At 36.4% G+C, this 21,401-nt stretch overlaps 1 protein-coding gene across 15 annotated transcripts in view; it reads right to left on the bottom strand.

Annotated features, from left to right (window-relative positions):
• Positions 1-21,401, bottom strand: part of ARHGAP12 (Rho GTPase activating protein 12) — a 76,072-nt gene that overhangs the window by 14,152 nt on the left and 40,519 nt on the right. For 7 of the 15 annotated variants that reach the window (XM_017820272.1, XM_017820276.1, XM_017820280.1 and 4 more), the window contains 6 exons: positions 21,123-21,203; positions 12,577-12,702; positions 8,944-9,018; positions 6,321-6,382; positions 4,623-4,704; positions 2,485-2,607 (listed from right to left, as the gene is read on the bottom strand). In XM_017820272.1, the coding sequence (XP_017675761.1) occupies positions 2,485-2,607; positions 4,623-4,704; positions 6,321-6,382; positions 8,944-9,018; positions 12,577-12,702; positions 21,123-21,203 (549 nt within the window). The remainder of the gene's footprint in view (positions 1-2,484; positions 2,608-4,622; positions 4,705-6,320; positions 6,383-8,943; positions 9,019-12,576; positions 12,703-21,122; positions 21,204-21,401) is intronic. The other 8 variants (XM_017820277.1, XM_017820278.1, XM_017820282.1 and 5 more) reach the window with 3 other exon arrangements.

Raw genomic sequence — 21,401 nt, 5'->3', positions numbered from 1 at the left:
TTTATTTTACCCCTGAAATATCAGAGAAGGGGAGTATTTCTAATTTACCCAATGCCAATTAGCACTTGGGAAAAAAAAATTCCACCACTTTTCCCTTTCTAACTTAAATCTCAGATACCTCATCTAAGAACATTTCTTGTTAATTATAGTAGAACTTTTGAGAGAGGCCCAGCTCAGCAGCGGAGTCCACAGGAACAATCTCTGGGCCACTATGGCTCTTGCAGCAGCTGCAAGAGAATGTCACATAACTGCTGCACACACAACAAAAGCGTCCCAGACGCACTTCCTGGCAGCCTAGATCAATATTGCTGCGTGTTGGAAAAAAATTCAAATCAATTTATAGAGTTTGGCACTGGAGAGAGCAGGAAGTTGGTGCCAAAGTCCACTGTGGGCCTGTGAGTGGGGAGGGTTTGCGTGTGATGAGTTAAAAACACAACCCAGATGATGGTGAGCAGCACAGGAGAGGAGGAGAGGACCTGCTGCAGGTGAAGTGAACAAACAACAACAACAACAACAAAAATACGAGTCACTGCTGCTCTGACCAAAAGGAAAGCCCTCCAATACTTAGCTTGCTGAACTCCACAACTGAGAGATCGCAGCACTACCTCCAACACCTTTACACTCCACCCATCATTTTGGCCTGACTCCAGCATTTCAGAGAAGCACAGAAGAAAGCAAAAACTAGAAGCTAAAAAAGAGGAAAAAAGAAGAAGTCTCCCCCCACTTCTTCACTCAAATGGTGGCCAAATTGCTGTGTGAGATCCAAGGATAGGTAAACCCATGCAAATAATTCAGCCTCACTGCAAAGCTCTTCTGATATACCAATATATTACATAATTATTCACAAACTTAACTTTTCTATTCCAGGACATTTTAAGTTGACCACGCAGGCTCTCCTATGAGCTTTACTGTCAAGGCTCTTTTCTGTTTGTGAGTCTATGAAAATGAGATGCCAGCAGCTCTTTCCCTCCTTGAAAGCTTCAAGGAGCAAGTCCTGAACAGGGCTGCTCAGACACTCTGGTTACAAAGGTCAGCTACAGGCAATTGAACCCTCCTGAAGCAAGTAGATTCTGCTGACAGAAGTAAAAAAAAAAAAGCCTTTCCCTTTGCAACTGCTGCCACACAGACATTAAGTCTGCTTTCTCAAAACAGAGTGTACTACCCAGTCAGCACCAGTCAGGATAAATTCAGTTCTTACTGGGCAGACACCTTATCCTTACCGGATTTCTCTTCTGAGCTGTCTAGAAAGTTTGGAAAGGGCAGCAGTGTGAGGCAGAAAGAGGGAGAAGTCTACACGTGGTGCTGCCAGCTGTCTTAGATATGAAGCTGTCCCTACAGTCACTTCTGACAGCCTTTTTTAAAAAGAAAAAAACAGTCACAGGATGTGCTTATGCTGAGATATCTTTTATTTTTCAGAAAGAATAGGGTGTTTTCTTTGCTTTGCATATAGTAGATGCTGTGCAGCTTAAGGACAGATGTATACTGACATCAATAAATAGGATAATTTTCAGGATTTTCTCTAAGTCCTGAACGCCTGCACAGGACAAGCCACACAGTCTGTACTGTGACATACTCCAGCATTCTTTGGAAACAGAACTGGATGTTATTTATGCAAAGACCTTGGATGTGCAAATGACACCTGGCTTTCTTGTAATTCTGTTTCTAATTAGAGTTGGGTGGAATGTTTTAATTCCAAGTCCTGCTCACCCAAGGATGGACTGCAGAAAGAAAGCTGAGGAGACAGATACTCCTTTGTGGCTGGTAAGGGAGCTTCAGAACTTACTTTTCACACTAGTATTAATATATAAATTCCTCCTCATTCACCTTGAGCAACAAGCTACCATATTAGCTACCAACATTTTATGAGTTTCTGATAAGCAGCGCTTCTGTGCTTGGCATCTAGACTTCAAAACATAACTACAGATGCTTAAATTATGTATAAAAAGAGCCCTACAAAATTTACATCAGCTTTCTATATGTGGAATATAGCAAAAATGTCTCTGTGTTCTTTTTCTTTCATCTCTTTATGCATAACATTTACATTTTTGGATATTCCAATTATAGCTAAAATTATCAAACAACAGTTACATCATTGTATCAAAGTTATCATAGGCACCATACAAAGATTCTAAATTAGTTGTGTTAGAAAGAATCAGACATAAAATATCTGTTAAAAAACTAACCATATCATGCTACTTATTAGTCAAGGCACTAGTGGTTCAAATAGTAGGCAAATTTGGGATTATAATTCTGGCACCAATAAACCAGATACACTTTCTGCTTTGTTCCATTAGAACAATTACAGGATTATTGCAATACACTTGTGTTAATTTTCACCTTGGATGACTTTCAAAAACAGCAAACAAGATATGTGAGGTGTTATATGAAGTGTCAAAACTAAATCTTGGAAAAATTCAAGTTTACTTTCAGGATTAGTGGCAAATAGCCTTACAGCGACACGAGGCATGCAACAAGAACACATACAGTGATAGCTGAAACTTGGGCAGAGTTTACATAGGTGACAGCAGGTCGACGACTGAGAGCATTTTTCCAAGAAGAAAGCAGCGAGAGCAAGAGCTCAGGAATTGAGCCCACTTGGCAAAATGACTTGATGAGAAAAAGGAAGAAAAGTGATGAAGTCACAAAACAATGCACAAAAAAAGAAGATATGGTTATATCAATCACTAGACAAATGCTAAATAAATGTTCTGCTTGCAAGATGAATAAGAAATGTAATTCTTTATGTCAAACTGTTAGACTTGACGTCACCTTATTAAAATATGCACACAGAACCAAGTTTGAGAGGGGAGGTGGAATTTTTAATACCCTAAAAAAATTTCCTACAGAGCAAAAAGAGTGTGTGCTGAATACTTAATTATTTACAAAGCCAACTGTGAGTATGCAGATACACAACACTCAGTCCTTGAAAGAGTTTCTCGCTTAATATTTCCAGCTTCACTTTATTGTTTATACTGTTGATACTCATTTTGCTGACCCTACTCTAATACTTCATAGTACACATAACTGACAGTCTCACAAAAATATTGTGTCTATGGTATTTTTGTGTCACTCAAATCATCAAAAGAATTTATGCCTTTTTATTTTTCCCACCAAATGACTACACTTGGATGGTGTAATACAACTTACACTGGTGCCCCTAAACCATGCAACTCTGATTATTGGTTATCTTTTATGGATAATTCATTTGGGCACACATCACCCATAACATTACCATACCTTCATGAACACTTTGGCATTGTGTGTTTAATGATAATAACACATAGCCGAAAAAAAGGTTTTTTGGTCTACAGCTACATTTGGATGAAGACTATTAGTAGCTGTAATCAAGACTCTGGAACTTGACTAGTTATTCAGGCAAAATGTTTTACTTTCTAAACAAGCATATTTACACCTCTAAAACTAAAATACTTTTTGGAACCTTAGCTATAAAAGTAAATTGCAGAAATCACCAAAATCCACTTCCTACCATAAAGCATAATTTACCTTCTCACATGATTTTCATCTTTACGTTTTTTCCTTCCTTTCTTTTCCCTCTGCTTGACCATCTTGGCCAACTTTACCCTTTCTATTCTCTTCTACTCCAAATTTCATTTATCCATCCTCACTCAATTTTTTCAACCACCCTTTCTGCAGAAGGGGAAAAAGAATATGTTTACAGCTCTGAAATGGACTCAATGCTATAGAAAAGAATTGTCAATTCCAATTCACTACCCAAAATGAAGAGCAGAAGAAAGCGAGCCAAGTAGAAAAATCAGTAAAGAACAGCAAGATAGCATTATCTGTAACAGGCAATTTTGCTGGAATTCATATGATAATACACCAAAATAACCAACACTGAATCTGGCCTGTCTTTAGTTATTGCAGGAGATCCACAGAGTTTAATGTCAGACCTTCAAAAGTAGGTAAGTAAGGCATAGATAAAAAGCCATTTCTATACCTATTATTGTAGGAATGTAGCTGGATAAATATAGCCAATTTAATTATTGTGCTATTACCCTAGAGGTGACATAAAAAACTGAATAATCATCATCTTCAATATGATGTTTCTCTTTAGGTCTTCATCAGACAACAAAATAGAAACAAGTATTTGCCATGCTCTAAGCAGATCTAAACCAAGATATGGAATCCAGCAAGACAAAGACTAAATTATAAGACAACAATATGACATTGCTCGAATAGGCCAACACAAGAAGCCAAGTGTCAGACTATTTTATGACATGTGTCACATTCAAAATTACTTGGAGTTTATGAAAAGATATCCAAGAAGGGTAAAACAAACAAACTGTTCAGACAAACACATTAATAAGGAACACAAAAATATCTGTTCTGGAGCAAAAACTTCAAGCCTACAGGGCACCTGAAGACCTCTTCACCAGTTTCTTACTTGTCAAATATAGACACAGAAGTACAACTGTTTTCCTTCTTACGGTACATCATAATTGTTACATTAAACTATTTTCTTGCCAACTTACACGCTCTTATTTTTTCTAAATTAGGTGTATATATATTGGTATCTAGGCCATACAAATAAGAGAGGTTTAATTTATTGTGCTTTACATGACTAACACTTCAGTGAGGGTGGGGGTTGTTCCTGAGCTTACCCAGCCAGTTCCACTTCCTTGGGTTTTAGTGAACAGCAGTGACGACCCTTGTAACACTGCCCATGATGACATCCAATTCTTTCTGTAAATAATTGTAAACAAACAAAATAAATTGACTTTGAAAGTAGATATTTAAACTGCCCATCATTGTTGCCCAGCTGACCTGTATGTTAATATACTTAAGCGCATATACAGTCATTAGTGGCATCAGTAAGTCTTTATTACTATCATATTTGTAGAAGGCAATGTATGTTAACAGTCCCAGCCTGACCATCAAAGTCTAAATCAAACAAAGCTAATTAGTAGTGGAAGCAGTTCACCAGGAGAAACACCATGCAATTATAATTTCAAAGGGGCTAATCTGGACCACTCAGCCTAATGTGTACTTAACAGATCATGCTAAAGTACTGCACAATTCTGAAATTCATTGATCACATCTCAAATGCAAGTGTCCCATATTTATGTAATAAGCTTATTTACACTGGCAACAAAATATTTGCTGAAAATCTAAAAAAAATTAAGAAAATTAAGAACAAATGAGTTGTTTCAGTTGTCTATTTGATTTTATGCCTGAGGATCTGTCCTCCTGAGGTCATTTTAAAAAAAAAAAAAAGTCTTGACAAGCCCTGAATATCTATCCCCATTACCCAAACATAAATTATGACTCAGCAGCTCTCAAAGTGACAGGGTGGACATGTTGCATTTTTCTGTACAGCAGCAGTAATCCAGACCAGTGACTCCAACAGATGCAACAGAAATGGTGACAGTATATTGCACCAGTGGCAGCTTACATAAGCCACTGTCCACTCTGTCCTACTGAGCTCTTAGGAGCATCCCTGTGGAACCAAACTGGAGGTCAGATGTGCTGTTCAGCTCCACTGGACTAGGTCAGGGTGGCTTTAGAATATCAGCTGGGTGTTGATTATTTAATCCTCAGGAAAAGCATCCTTCATGTACCAGAAGTCTCAGAAACACTGAACTAGAGGTACCACAATATTAGATCTAAAAGATTAAATTAAAAAAAAAAAGGCAAAAAAGGCAAAAAGTAAACCTAAATTAAATCTGAGGATGTGCCACACTTATGCAGTATTTTTCATTGACTCTGTAAAACACCAGAAATGTATGTTAGCCAGCACTATCTGATTACACATTATGATTTCTAGTGCAAATGCCTGCCTGGGAGGCAGAGAAAGGAAGTTGGAAATGAGGTCACTCATCACCTACAGGGAGACTGATGTCAGGTGTTACACTGCTTCAAACCCTTCACATGCAGAGTGAAGGAAGAATTAAGGAGCACATAGCATGTACACTTCTTGGAAATTACAGGACATGGAGTGAAACTCTGAAAGCTCCTCTTACACCAATTCTATCCAAGGAACAAGACAGTCTATAGCCTATACAGATTTTCTCTTAAATCAGTCGATCAATCTCATTTTAAAAAGCTCCTCAATACACCTTCATGAATTCCCTGCCTTGTGTGAAGTCCTGGCATACATGAGCCTCTGGCTCTCTGAAGTCCATTTTCTTTAGCTCACTGGGAGAAACACATGGGATAAGATTAACACTGTGTCCTACAGGAAAGCCTCTAAGGCAAATTCAGACAAAAAGTAAGAAGCTGCAAATCCCAGCATGCTGTCCTAACATAAAAGACTTTACACAAACCTTAAGCACGTGCACCTCTAGAAGTCCAAGACTTACCGAACTTTCTTCCCATTTTCTGTAATTTTTGTCACATTTAATAAACCATACTTTTCTTGGCCCTGTAAGATAAGAGTAAGATATAAGAAACATAAAAGAAAATCTGATTCTATTAACATCACATCACCAAATTCAATCCCCCAAATAATCAATTGCTGGCAAGGAGCCATCTTTACCCATGCAATAACTTCAAGAAGCTGTCTTTAAGCATATTTAAATATGCAGAGATGAGCAAAATCAAAATTCCTCTGGGGAAGTACTCATTACCATTCAGAGGGTAAAAAGCTTTCCTTCATCAAGACCTAGGTTATTTGGACAAGCCAAACTAAATAATTTGTGATAGAAAACAGTAGAAATTATGAACGTAAATTTATAATTATTTGTGTAATAGCACATTAGTGTTTTTGTCCTTTACTAAAAAAGGTTGACAAACAGCCTAAATTCCCTGACAAATTCTTCAAGTAATTTTAACACAATTTCATATTTTAAATAAAACATGGTTGAAGTGCATGAAAATACTAACATATTCATGTTAAAAATAGATGAGAGAAACATTTCTTTGATTTTTTTTCCTATCCCCAAGGAAAATATTAGAATTTTAAACTACTTAGTTATGTCTTGTTGATGAAAACCATCTATATTAGTATGCCTACTAAAATATTTGGAGATCAGTCAGTGATGGGTGGAAAAAGAACACTGCTGAACAAGAAGGGTGTTTGCAGGTTTCAAATAGCTGGAGTGAGTATTTCTAGTTTCTGTGCAAAAATAATAATATAACGGAACATTTGAAAAAGCATTCTAGGATAAAAAGTAAAACCATTAATTTATACCATCATCTCAAGATGAGTTATCACATTCTATCATTTTCTCCTGTCATCCCAGTCAATGGTGCTAAAAGAATATTACATTATTTTTTTAATCAATTCCTTTTCAGTAACAGCTTCTAACTTCATTTATGAACTAAGCTATTAGCTGAAACAATCAACTACTGAAAGTATCCAAATTAGTTTTATCCTTAAAAAAATTACTTCAATTCTAGATAAAATGAAAACACAAGATAAATCTTCTTCAGCATTCTCCTCTAAATCTCAAATTTAAGTGGACCCTGACTGCAGAATACTATATTGAAGAACCTTTTTTTGCTGGAATACCAAGACAACACTCTTACCAGAGACACGGATCTGTTTTTCATGAACTTTAAAAATTTTACCTACATGTTTCAGATCCAGCACATTAAATACAAAAAGGACATGTTAAAGGACAAAGGTGTTTAGCTGGTGGATCAGATGTTATTTCAGTCCAATGGTAACTATTGCTCTTACTTAATTAATATCTTCATTGGCCTTTGGCTTTAATAAGCAGAACAGCCTTTCACCATCTTTCACAGTGACTGAGCAACCTGTACTTTCCAAAATAAATTATGGTTTTAATAAATTACTCATGATGGGACCAGTGGGGATGCTCCACAGAAGAGCTATTCAGAAAAAGTATCATAATGCCCTACTTAGCAGCAACACTAGGGGGTACTAACGGGAAAATTAATGTAATCAGGAAAAAGAAGTGGAAAGCAAGTTAAGGATGAAAATACTCAAAAATTTACCAGCTTTCTTTGGAATATTTAAATCCCAGGTGATAGTTAAAGAAAATACGGATTTTTTTTTCTATTATCTAGAATAGTAGTGAGCTTTTCTGAAAAACACAAGTTTAGAAATGCAAGGTCTGAGCCATATTTAAAGAAATTGGATCACATGTAGCAATAGTTCCTTTTGTGTAAGGCTATCAACTATGCTTGCTCAATAAACAATGTTTATTTTATTGTGAAAAACTGTTTGAAGAGTTCTAAGAATGGATTATCATGAATAAGCCAGAGAACCATTTCCCCGCGTGCAGAGTAAGAATGAAACTAGAGAAGTTGTGCCTTTAATGCCCTGAGGTTCCTACTAAAGGGCTGGTAAAATTGATCAAGTTACTTATTTCAATACTGCTGTAGTACAGTTCCAAAATAAAAAGGATAAAACCTTCATTTTTTTTAATTATTCCCTGCTGTTAAAAAAGGAATCACATTTAAAATATAAACTGATATTAAAAAATCTGTTAAACATTCATAACGAGTTTGACAGGCTTAGGTTTTTCACCCACTAATTATTTTACTAAATCAAAAGGACAGAGTTTATTTATGCCAGGTCCTCTGTCTCTTTAAGGAGACTGAATCAAGTCAAAATTAGAGATATCAAATACTACAAACTGTTACTGACTACTGACAGTGAGGGATACTGTGAAGAGGGGGAATCTGTTTCTGTTTTTACCTCTCAAGATGCTAGATGAGAAGAGGTGACTGTTGGAGAAAGTAAACCAAGTTCTACATAATTAGACATAACTTTATTCCATGGTGAATTTCTAATTCAATCTCGTATTACTAAATTGCATTTAAACCAAAGAAATTCACATTTTTTCCTGAAAGTAGAGTTGGATGTAAAGCATTCCTTTTAAAATATCAAGCCTTCAAATTGTTTTATCCCATTATTTTTCCCAACAACAAGAAGGCTTGCCCTCAATTCTCTAGTCATGAATAGCCCAGTTTCTACAACATCTACTTATCTATTTAAACACTTTGCATACTGACTGTGGCTTGATGCTTTGGTGAAGAAGGAGAGGACTCATTTTCAGGGAAGCTGGTCTTAGAAGCAGTTGATGATTCCTATAAAATTCAAATATTCAATATAAGTTATTATTTTTCTTACAATTATTTTCTTTTTTTTTTAAACCTAAAGATACTTTCTCCCTCTCTCTTTTTACATATTCATACATTAGGAAAAAAAGTACTTCTTTTCATCACTCATGACATTCTCAGATAGCAATATTCTAAACTTGCTAACTAAACAGTGTCCTTACAAGATTTACAGACAACACTCACATTGGGTTAATTAATACATAACCATTTGAAAAAAAAGTTAATACATGCTGTATCAGCTTAAAGCAAAGCCTTCATCCTTATTAAGGGGCAGACCTTTTGTATGACACTGCTCTCAAATTATGAAGCATATTTACTTATTACAGGGTATCACATACTAAATACTAATATTTTAAAGAACAAAATATGTCTGTGTGGTTAGTAAATATAAGATTAGTATAATAAATCATTATATGTGTAGAAAAACATATACCAACTCTATTAATTTTTGTGAGTCATGATCATTAATTTCCTTATAATCAATAACACTAAAAATCTCTAGAGGTTTGGGTTTTTGTTTTAAACTAAATGTTAACTACTTATAAAAATAAAGTATTAAATCTCTGAAAACTAGAAAAATTGCCCATCTGGAGCAAAAAAACCGAAGGCATGTGCATTTCCTCTGAAGTAATGATTGCTTTGAACAAATATGCTGCTTGAAAATCTGTTAAAGAATTTCAAATGGAAGAAAAACATCACTATCTCTGCCACCATTAACACATTTTCCCCACTCCCTCTTTTTAACTCCCTTGATAACTCTCGCGAATTCAGTTTGCTTTTGCAGCATTACATAACACTCTGCAAACCTGTGCTTTAAACTTCACTTGTAAATCTACCTACAGAAGTGGCCCACTAGTTTTCAGTAGCATAATAACAGAGAGCTTTAGCACTCCTGAGAACAGCCTAAAAGTTCCATATTTTCAGATGTCTGCAAAGACAAAAAAATTGTTCAGTTTAAGAAAAGCAACACTGTCCCTCCCAGGAAGGTATTTTTTCCTCTGCTTATGAAATTTTCTAGCTGATGGGTATACACAGATATGTGCCACAGCCAATAAACTGTTAATAAGTATGTTTGGTATCATCAAATTCTCATGAGCCATAGCAACCCATACTTTCACTCTGACACATTTCAAGTACTCTTTTGAATGGTCTATTTTCATACAACTGAGTTGTGCTGTTTTTCCAGGAAAACAAAATAAGTAAAAAGAAGATAGCTTCCCTAGGAGTCAGCTAAAAAGCAAACTTGCAGTTCATGTGCCTACCCAGACAAATACCAGTTGTTTTCCTTCCTATTTCATTCTGGATGTGGGATAGCTTTCACACACTAAGCAACTCTGGAACAAGAAACCCAGTATTTATGGTAACAAACCACATACTAATTTAAAGCAAATATACTAACAGTGTGCCCGCTAGTGGTAATAAAACAGGTACATTAATGCACTAAAAATTATTTGTCTTTCCACAAAACAGTTTAATGCTCCGCTACGTATGTTTAACTTTCTCAAAGCACTAATGTTGTGCTTTATATGAACTGTAAGTCTCCTTACCATTAAAAAATACATGCTGCCTACATGCTTTGAAGCTGTTAAAGGAATGTAAGCCTACTGCCTTAGGCTTTACAAATAAGGCTGATGTATACAATTTCTTTTGGTTATTAAACTTAGGATTTATACACATTCATCTTTGCTTCACTGTGTTCAAGTTCTTTATACCTGAACACTGCAATGTGAAGAAATGTAAACAGCTCCACTTATTCAATGTGTTACAAAAGCTTCTTCATTCAGTGCACCACTACATGAAGGTCTTTTCAAAACAGAAGTAAATCTTATGCCAAGAACTAAAAAGTTTTACTTTAAAAGCAAAGCCAAAACTTTAAGCTACCTCCAACAAAATTGTTCATACCTGTGAGGCATAAACTGCACATAAAGCTAGAAGTGTCTACTCAGTTTTGATTTATCAGGGCTCCATCTACACTGTCTCTCATGCAATGCCACAACACACACTGAGTACAGAAGGATGTGTAGGGCAGAGGAAGAGGAGGAGGAGGGGAAAGGAGCAGTAGCGGGATCTCAGAATCGCTCAACCTAAACTAATGTGTACAGGTGCAAACTCCCCAGCCAACCATGGTCCACTGCCTCCTAAACACCACATAGGATATATTCTAAACTGACAACTCAAAAGCTCAAGATCAAATCCAATAAATCCTATTCTGAAGACCTAAGTCAACTCCTGAAAACGAAGTCCATGAAAATGTACTGGAAACAACAAGCCAAGCAAGTAAAGTTCTGAGTAGCAGATCCCTTTTCATTACAACTACTGTGTTTTGTCCATTTAAATTTCCTTTTGACATCTGCGATTACACGAGCCCACTCACAGGCTTTTCCTTACACTCCCAAATCTGCATTCATTTCATTTTTTCTTGTATCTTTAGGAAAATGGAGTTTACAATGCCATTTCCTGGTATCTCATTCTGAGTAGTCTGTACTAATATTTCAGCATCACAAAGTATTTCATTTTCTATGAATCTTGGGACAGACTGCAGTGAAGTAAAGAAACCAGCAAGTCACCACCCTACACCACCCATTTCAGTTCCTCCCTCCTCAGCTCACATCAACTCTGCCTGTGGGTGAGGAGAATGTCCCAGCACAAGCAGAAATGGCTGGGACAAAAGTCAAAGTGAAGAGAGACAGGCAGAGGGAGAAACAAGGGAGAGAGAGGCCCCATCTCCTTGTTGGCCTAAGCAGAATCTGTTACTGTGCAGCCCAAAACAGACTATCTAAAAGGGGCCGAAAACAGCTTTTGTTTTTACTGACCCACAGCTCTTTTCAGACTAAACACCAGCTCAGCTCTGGACAGGATCAAAGCCAAGCATTTCAGCACTTTCAGTACCATCTGCCCTTCAATAACAGCATTAAAACTCTGCAATAACCACACACAGCTTTTCCTTTTTCCTTCAGATATTACAGTGGCACTCAATGGAACCATCATTAAAAAGATAAATACACTATATAACACTGCTATTTAAATCTTTATGTCATGGTTTTTACTTTAGCAAATGCAACTTTTATTTCAATTCTATGTATGTTTCAATTATTCGTCTGCAATCTTTCAAGTGTATTTCTACTTGGTGTTTCCTACAATTAAAACATGCAGGCTTGAAATATCACTATACCTTACAGAAGAGCCTTGCCCACTTCCATAATTCTCAAATACAAACCCTAATTACAATTCATAGCCTAAACTGAATTGGGAAATTCCCAGTCATAAGTAAAATTGCTGTACGTGCCAACCCCTGAACTAACACTAGTTATAATACTTCAAGGACAACAAGAAAAGAGCTACTATTCACAAAGTAACAGTAGTAAAGTTATTGAACAGCCCTTGGTTTTGCTGAACATTGTACATGATACAAGAAAACATACAAATGAAATTTCAGGAATTCATGCTTATTCATTTCTGTTACATTAAATACTTCACACATCAGAAACAGCTGGTATTTCAGCATGCTGTTGAGCTTGCTCCTACCTTGTCGTTGGTGTCCAGCACAATTGTGCTGTGCCTCCATTTTGTTAAAACTATTGGTTCCTGTAGCCTCCTGTCCAGACTCCTACTCTTTATTATATCTCTCTGCTGCTGTGGTGAAGCATTATACTAAAGAAGAGAAAAATAAAAGTGTAAGTAGAATCTGATTCATGCAAACAAGACTTGGACATATCACTCATGCCTAAACAGTGCAAACTTCCATATTCCTACTGTCACCAAGGATGTGAAAACAGCCTTGGTTTTATATTTTGCATTTGATCTTCAGAACTCTGCGTTCTCCTTTAGTCCTCTTTGAAGCAGTAACTAAGACTGGCTTGTTGGGATAGCTCTCCATTGGCAGAGAGATATTCGATTTCTTGTGCAAGAGCTTACTGCTGATTTTGCAACCCAACAGGGTACTGAGAACTACCAAGAATTCACAATAAATACAAGATTTAATCATTCATTCAGTGCAATATCATTCATATTGCACTGACAGTACTATAGCACCTGTCCAGTTCATGTGTAAGAAAAAGAAAACCCTATTATCCTGCGGTACGGTACTTAAATTCTTAAAATTGCCTGGGTATAACCCTCTTTAACCCAAAGATTTGGGATGTCCAGGAGAGAAAACTTGAAGGTGAAGACTTGCTTTTTCAGAATAAACACACCAAAGTGCTTATAAAAGAATTTTCTGGTTTGGAACGTACACACAACGTACAAATCTACACATTCCATAAGCATAGAAAATAAATATTTAGCAGGAAATAATTTTAAGACTTATTAGACCTGTAACAGCCAAGGACAGACTGTATTCAGCATAACATAGGTTTTCTAGTAACTCATGCAAAGATATAGAGACTGAGAAAATGTGAAGGTCATCAGAAGAGCACAGCATTTAATTAGATCTCAGAACTGTAGCATACTTATCATTACTAGTGTTGACATTTTACATCATAACAATCCATACATTATAAAAAGTTCTAAAAATATTTTAAACAAAGTTTAATACTGAAAATGCAAACAAGAAAAGACAACATCAGCATATGGGGTTTTCAAGTCATTAAAAAAATCTCATTCTTTCTAGTCATTATCAAACTAAAATCTACACACAGAAAGAAATTTAAGGCAGCATTTTTGGAGTCCTGTAAAGCACTAGAATCCACCAGGGAAGAAGTAACAAGGAAAAGTCAAGTGCCCCTTTTATCTGAGAAGCCTAAAGCAATAATCTTTGCAAGCACACTGAGTTCTATGATTTTGCTACTGATTCCTACTGTAAGCTCAGAGCCTCAGGTCTTCAGACAGAATAACCTATACCTCCATATAACAACAAAGCATGCCAAGGTTTAACCTAAACAACATAAATGCTAAATCTAAGCTAAATTGCATAATAGTTATATTTATTGCCCAAATAAAGAACCAGCATTACTACTGCCATGGTAGTCACGATGCTTGAGTTGGCTTTGTATTTCACTATGAAGAGAGTTAATGCTCCAATAAGTCAACAGATGCTTAAAAGTTAAATAACTCCAATGTTTCATTAAATTATTTCAATAGGCATAAGAGAGAAAAATACTCCCTGGTGAATGGATCTTGCAGTACTGAGAATAAAAGTTGGTAGCTCATGTACAGACAAATGTATCGGCTGTCACTGCAGAAATTCACTTCCGAGCCTGCACTGCCTTTGTACTGGGTTCAGCACATTTACACTCACATGGCAACATGCTTCCTTACAATAGTGAGGTTTCAAGCAACTCTCTGTTAGTCTCCTTGTTAAATCAAAAGCTGAACCACCATTCATGCTGCAAGGGCCCTAATACTGGCTTACTTTCTTGTTATGGTAATACCCACTCTGCAGATGCTCCCACAGCCCAAACTGTAGCAGCAAGCTGAGCAATCTACAACAAAATTGCCCATCAGTACTACAACTAAAACCTAAACAATTTTCAGTGAAACTATGTCTAAGTCACAAATGGCTGCAACAAACATTATTCCCTGCAGCAGCTCTAACCTATTTAAGTAGGCAATTCAAACACATTTCTTGCTGTGAAACAGAACTTCTTATTTCAGAAATAGATTTACACTTTAGTGACACTGGTGTACATTATTTATGGAAATCCTCAGTGCACTTTTCATTTGAGTAACCTGAGGAACTGAAGTTTAAACAAAAATGTATTTTAAAGTAATGTATCTTGAATTTAAGTCTATGCTAAGATATGGGCACATATCCTAACACATGTTCAGATATGTGCCCATATCTCAACATAGACTTAAATTATGTTAGGATATGGGCACAAGCCTAATTACAGGTGTTTTATATTTAAAAGGTGCCTTTGATACTATCACAAGACATCAGGAGTTAACTTATCTAACAGACAACACCATCTTGAAGGAGAAAGGACTTGTAATACGAAATTCAAGTTCTATTAAACATACTTAACAAGAAAGCAAAACAACAGTATATGGAGCTCATCAACAAAGCTCTGCTAAAAACTCTGGAACACTGAGCTATATGCATCTTAGCAGCTTAAATAATTTGCATTGGTGATACAAACAGTGTTAGTAAACTGACAAGTCTTTAAAGTGAACATTTGACATTTTTGCCCCATTTTCTCACAATAGGGACTTCAAGTAAACATTTTTTGCTCAGATCTTTATGCAGGGTTTGTTTTTCATTTGTTTGTTTTATTCATTATAAATAGTAAAACTGGCAAGGTTGTGGGGGGAAGTGATGTGGAAATAAAAACCTTATATATTTCTGGGTCAAGACAAACCTCCACTTTTAAATTACATGAACTGATCTGTTATCTCCAAGGAGAATCAGAGTGAGATTCAGACACTGCTCCAGACTCCACATTGTCCAACAGAACTCTAGACCAGGCAGAGTCCACTGGCTAGAGGGAAGCAGTCAGAGCCAGTAGCCTCACCAGGTTGGATGACACCACCCTTCTACTCTTTGGTCTGCTCTGACTCAATTTTAGTTCAAAAAGCCCTTGCAGAACAGTTTCAGTTCTGATTCACTTACTGACCCTCTACAGGACACCTACCTGCAGAGGAACTGCTGTCTCTCCCACATGCATTTTACAATATTTACCACTGTTTACCAGCAAAAATAAGCAACTAGGTTGGGCTTGCCTCCCCTCGCAGGAAATCTTGTTTTTACATAACCCTAAGAAGGCTTTCTAGGCCTAAGTCTTGGGGTAATCTTTAGATCAGGCAAGGGCCCTACACTGCAATAAAACTGACCCATCCAAGACTACACATCGACTGGCAGGATAATCTCTGCTACAGCCGTGTGCCTTAATAGCATCTTCTCAGGGTGCAATGTTATTCTCCAAATTCTAAAGCATTTTTTTAATGTGGCACACAACTCCAAATATACACACTTATGCTCCTTGAAAATCCTCCACAAACTCAACTTTGTCACATCACACGAACCCATCATAACCTCAGTTTGTTCCCCATTTCATTGGGAGCATCTCCTATCATGAAGTGAGCACATGAGCAATTTATTCATTCTCTGAATGTACACACCAAGTAAAACAGACATCTTCTTGTAACAGCTCTTGGTGTAGGTTAAGGACATCAGTGGTACAAATTTAGGTCACACAGTATTCTTTTCATTGCTGAATTTGTTCAATACCCTCACTGTCTATGTAAAGGCTTTCTTTGCCTTGGTATAAAATTTACTAACCCTCTCAACTGGCTGAGTGATTTATATTTAATTTTAACCTGATACGTGGCATGGCTCAAGGCTCTGTCCCAGCCTAATTGTGGCTGAAATAAATGTAACACCTCCAAGTTATTTGTAGCAGTTGTCCCCATTCTTACAAAGATGACACAGATATGTCAGCTTTAAGAAAGAAAAAATATTCTTCTTGGTTTGTGTTGATGAATTCTCAGTCAGATGAAAGGAACTGGGTGAGTGAAGGGAGAAAAGACTGGGAAGCAATGGGTACTGAAAGTCAGTAAAGACCTGAAGTCAAGTATTTTACCTTCATGCAATCAGTGATCAAAAAAGCAGCATTAAAAAAATTATTGTGCTACCCTAGTACCCTTTAGCACCTCATATGTTATTGGCAGTTGTCCCAATACACTGTCTGAAATAGAAGATTCTTTTTTTTTTTTTTCAAAAAAATTAAATGTTGCCTCAGAACAAAACAACTTTCTAGTGCTACTACTGTCATTGGCTTTGAACAAACTTTTTTTGTGTTGTTATAAACACCTACATTACAGCTTATGCTTTTCTTATCAACTAAATCAGTAATACTTTTTTTTTTACCTACATAAGTAAATAAGAAATACTTTTATCTTTTTAAGGACTTCATTCCCTTTCCTTCTCTAGGCAAAGTGATTCCTCATTCTATGCCATAGGATACCTGAGTGGTAGCAGTTGGAGGCATCAGCTGCACTTGAAGGAACAGAACCCACACAGAATGAAGAGACCCCTGGGACAAGCAGCTCTAGTTCTAACATACAAGTGACTGAAAGACACCTCTGGATAACCTACTTTGTTTGCTTTGCTGTCTTGGATGCCCATTGCTTCACCTTTTAATCCTCAGGATCGCCAAGACTGCTCATCTTTGATGAGCAGCTCTAAGTCAGCACTGATTGCCACAGGTCCTGCTGTTTGCCTAAGCAAAAGCTGGGGGCACTTTCCCCTCCTCCCTCATCTTATCTGGGAAGAGGGAAAGCAGGTGGGAACCACCAAACACCAGGACAAATGAGGAAGACCAGACCAGGCTTTGAGAGTACAAATATACATATTAAAGAGAAAGGAATAAAGGGGGGGGGAAGAATCTGTCTTCTCTTACTTATGGCAGGTTTGTTGTGCCACTAGTGTCACCAAAAACAATTTAGATCCTAGGACCAGCTAGATTGTCTCAACTTCCACCAAGCAGTCCAAAATTTTAGGACAAGAATGTGAAGCTGATTCAGTATTGCCAATGATACTGTCTAGTACACCGACTTGCAGTAGATACAACTGCCAACACACACAGTTTGTAACCTCAAAAGGAGCAGCACAGCTCAGAAGAAGACAAATTTACCAGAAGACAACCAAGCCCTCTTTACATGTTCACATCTTTATTTCCTTTCACCATATGATTTCGTGATATCTTCCTGATATGACCTGCATCATGTTTTACTGCCATTTTTTCAGCTAGCATGCTCTGTCTGACAGCATTCGAGTCTCCAACAGGAAAATCATTCCCCAAGTACCAGAACTGAGGCCCCTGAGCTCATACCCCACGTTGATAGTGCACAGAGTGAATTAACAGAGTGTTGGTCCATTAAGACTGCTAAAAATTAAGCTCCTCCACCTATTGCTTCCTCTGTGGATACAGCAAGGGGAGCTAATGCTGCAGGCACTTGTGAGAAGAAAACATGCAATTGCAATGTCACAGTCTGTAAATATCAACACCAAAACTATGAGTTCACTCCAGAGGATTACAGTATACATTTATTTTCTTTCAAAGGATACTTTCGGATCAGAAAGCTCACTCGGAGGAGGGCAGGTATCAGCTTACGAATGCACTTTAAAAATCAGAGAGATCTTTGATCTCTACTTTTTATTAGGTTGTCCTCTCTAACTCCCCCTTGAGCTATTTTTCATTATTTATTACACAGCTTTCCTCACATTTTTGGCATTTTGATAGATTAACTTTTTTAAAAACTTTAGAAATTAGAGTGTTCTCACTCCTGAGATCAATTTAATTACCCCCACCCTTAATACAGATTTCTCATTTGCTGAAGTCATAAAACTCATATTAGAAAACTAGGTTTCTGGAATAGGGCTATAGCCCTTCTCAGCATGATTTAGGTATTGTTCATTCGCTACAGAGGAAATAAAAATATTTTATCATAGTGATCTGCACAGGAACGAACTTTTATTAGTTGGTTTGTTGTTTGGCTGTTTTGGGTTTTTCTAATAACTGGCAAAAACCAACAGAATCCTGCATTGCAGAAAACTCAAAGTCTTTTGCAAGATGTAGTAGAGACTATGGTTAAAATATTATTACCCATTTTAAGGATTAATTCACTATGTTCTTCTCTTCCACTACAGAAAGCTGGGTCACACTCATCATGAGCCTTAATAGACTTTGCAGCAGTTGTCAAAGCTACTCCATCTGAAACATCGTTTTCAGCCAGAGGCATTCAGCTATTCCTAGATGTTATTTAAATTCACATGACTGGAGGGCTTTCTGTGAGACTGTCTAAAGTAATTTGTTTTGTAACTGCCCTCCCTTCCCAACATATACCCTCATAATTTTTAAGACACGTACAAGAATACTGTGTTATTCCCGAGCATGTGCACATTTACAGTTAATGCTATTACCATGAAGATTTTTAATGTCACAGTATTAGCTCAGCTAGTGTGCTATTTCCAGAAACCTCTGAACCATTTTTAGTTCTAAAGAAGTTCAGATTATTAAGAACCATCTAACAAAAGGATTATCTTCTTTTTCTGGTTTAACAGCACTACATGACCCGCTATTCCATCACTTTATTTCACAAGTTTTGGAAGACAATGTTTGAGCTAAATACACTGGGATTTAAAACTGACCAAGAGTAGGGTTTTTTTCCTAGTAACTTACTTTTCATTTAAGCAAGTTATAACACCAAAGTGTTTCTATGGTTTTCTTTCATTACTTATGAGAGTTTTCAATATAGATTATTTTTCTTCAAAGCAGTTTTGTGGTCTGCATGGTCTTTCCAATTCATTTGTTCTAAGTATGTTTAGAGCCAGCTTCAGCAAGATCTTTGAGACTAATCTTCAATCACACTTAATTACTTACAGAATAACATCTCCAAATATATAGCTATATAAACTAGCCAAAATCTTTTTTTGAAATATTTAATCTATTCCACAGCATTTAAAGTTAAAATCTAAGGATTTCTGGAAATACATAGGCTCTTGGATCATGAATCCAAGAGTCAACTGCTCATTTTCTTCTGTTAACCTTACATTTGCTGCCAGCCAAGATTTACTAGTTTCAAGAAGGAATTAAAAAGTACATTCTGCCCACATGAATAATAATAAATAATTTTCAAGGAAAATTTGTAATAGTAATATGTGATGACTTTCATATAAACAAGAACTAAAGCATATCAGATCACTAATTCCAAAACAAAGGCTATGTTTCATTCTGGAGGTGGCTGTTAATACAACAGAACTCAGATTTTTTTAGAATCACTAAAATAGCATGCACTAATAAATACTAGAATAAATCCTAATAAGACACAGGTAACAGTACTAGATTATCTTTGTGACTTATTCTAGTTGGATTAAAGGCAATTTGCTATTTAGCTCAAATCCAAACTCAATCCATTTTAATGAAAACCAGTTTCTTCCAAGTCAAAACATTCTGCATTACAGAAGTCATAGAAAGAAGTACCCAAGACATTTTTCCCCAAAATTAACTTCATTTATATATACTGAACCAATAATCGCTTCTGGTGAAACCCGGTCTATCAGATTTTCAGACGTCTAATAAATCTGATAATAAAGCAATAGCTACATAGCTTTTAAAACCAATAGGTACAGATTATATTGTTACATTTATGCATGTTACAAAATTTAAGTTATCTAAGGTCAGACTAACATAGGAGAATTCCCAAACCCAACTCAACTCTTCAGTGACTCAGATACAAATTCTTCTACTAACATAACAAAACAGCTTAGTATTTAACTTCACTCATAAACTTTAATGTAAATATTTTCTCACAAATATTATGAAAGCACTATCTATTAAGGTTGCTCCTTTAAAAGTGAAAGTGACTCAGGACACTGATTTTTGTACTGATGAAACAATAATGGAGAAACATGCTCTTTCATACACTTATGCACACAAGTCCGTGTGAAACACAATTTTTTTACTGGCCACACCTTACTATGTAGGATTGAACAAGCATCCTAATAGGAGAAAAGATGTATACAACAATATCATTATGACAAATGCCCTATAGTTTTTCAAAGTGAAAATTAGAATGAAATAGTATTAGGTACACCTTCAGACTACCAAGTGTCCCTAGATCTGTCACTTCCCTACAAATTTCTATTTTCATTACAAAATTAATAAATACCAGAACACAATCTTGTGAAACTGTCATCCTCAAAGATACCACAGAACTCTGCTGAAACTTTAGTTTTTCAACAGTTGTCTTACAAGCATTTAGAAGGCTACTAAAAATAGACCAGTTTCTCAGGGACATTTTTCAGCAAAAAAAATTTCTTTTTTCCTATAAAGGTTTCCTTATCACAGCAAAATCACAGATATTATTCTGCAGCCTTGCATGAAAAGCTCAGTTCAGCAGAGATACAAGATCTCCTTTGACATCTGAATAATTACAAACATCCATTTTTCATGTCCTCGAGTATATTGTTTTCCTCTTCACCATCAAAAATTACACAAAAATGCAATAAACAACAAAGTGCAATATTTAAGTCCTCTTGTGGTGAATAAGTCCCATTAAAGGCCCCATAGAACATGTATTCAGGAGGAGGGGAAAGCCCCAAGTTGTTAAAGTTTCTTTTTTAGGTCACTCACCTTAGGTAACTCCCATTCTGATCGGGAACCATCAGCACTGTAGTAGTATGGTCTACCTTGTTCATCTGCATGTTTTATCCACTGCAGAAAGAAATGTGATGATACAAAATGTAATCAGAGTGACAGTTGAAACAAAATCTCTGAGACCTGAGATTTAAAGTTAATTTTTAATAAAGTGCCATCCACTTCAGCAGTGTCTAATGCACAACCTACATTAATTAACCAAGGTTAGATTGCAATGAGAACAACATCCTGAATTGGGTTCATTAACATCTTTTC

Source organism: Lepidothrix coronata, unplaced genomic scaffold (genome assembly GCF_001604755.1).
Source record: "Lepidothrix coronata isolate B3197 unplaced genomic scaffold, Lepidothrix_coronata-1.0 Scaffold80, whole genome shotgun sequence".
In the NCBI taxonomy this organism is placed as follows: Eukaryota; Metazoa; Chordata; class Aves; order Passeriformes; family Pipridae; genus Lepidothrix; species Lepidothrix coronata.
The sequence above is the reverse complement of the archived record's forward strand: the minus strand, read 5'-3'. Positions and strand labels throughout refer to the sequence as shown.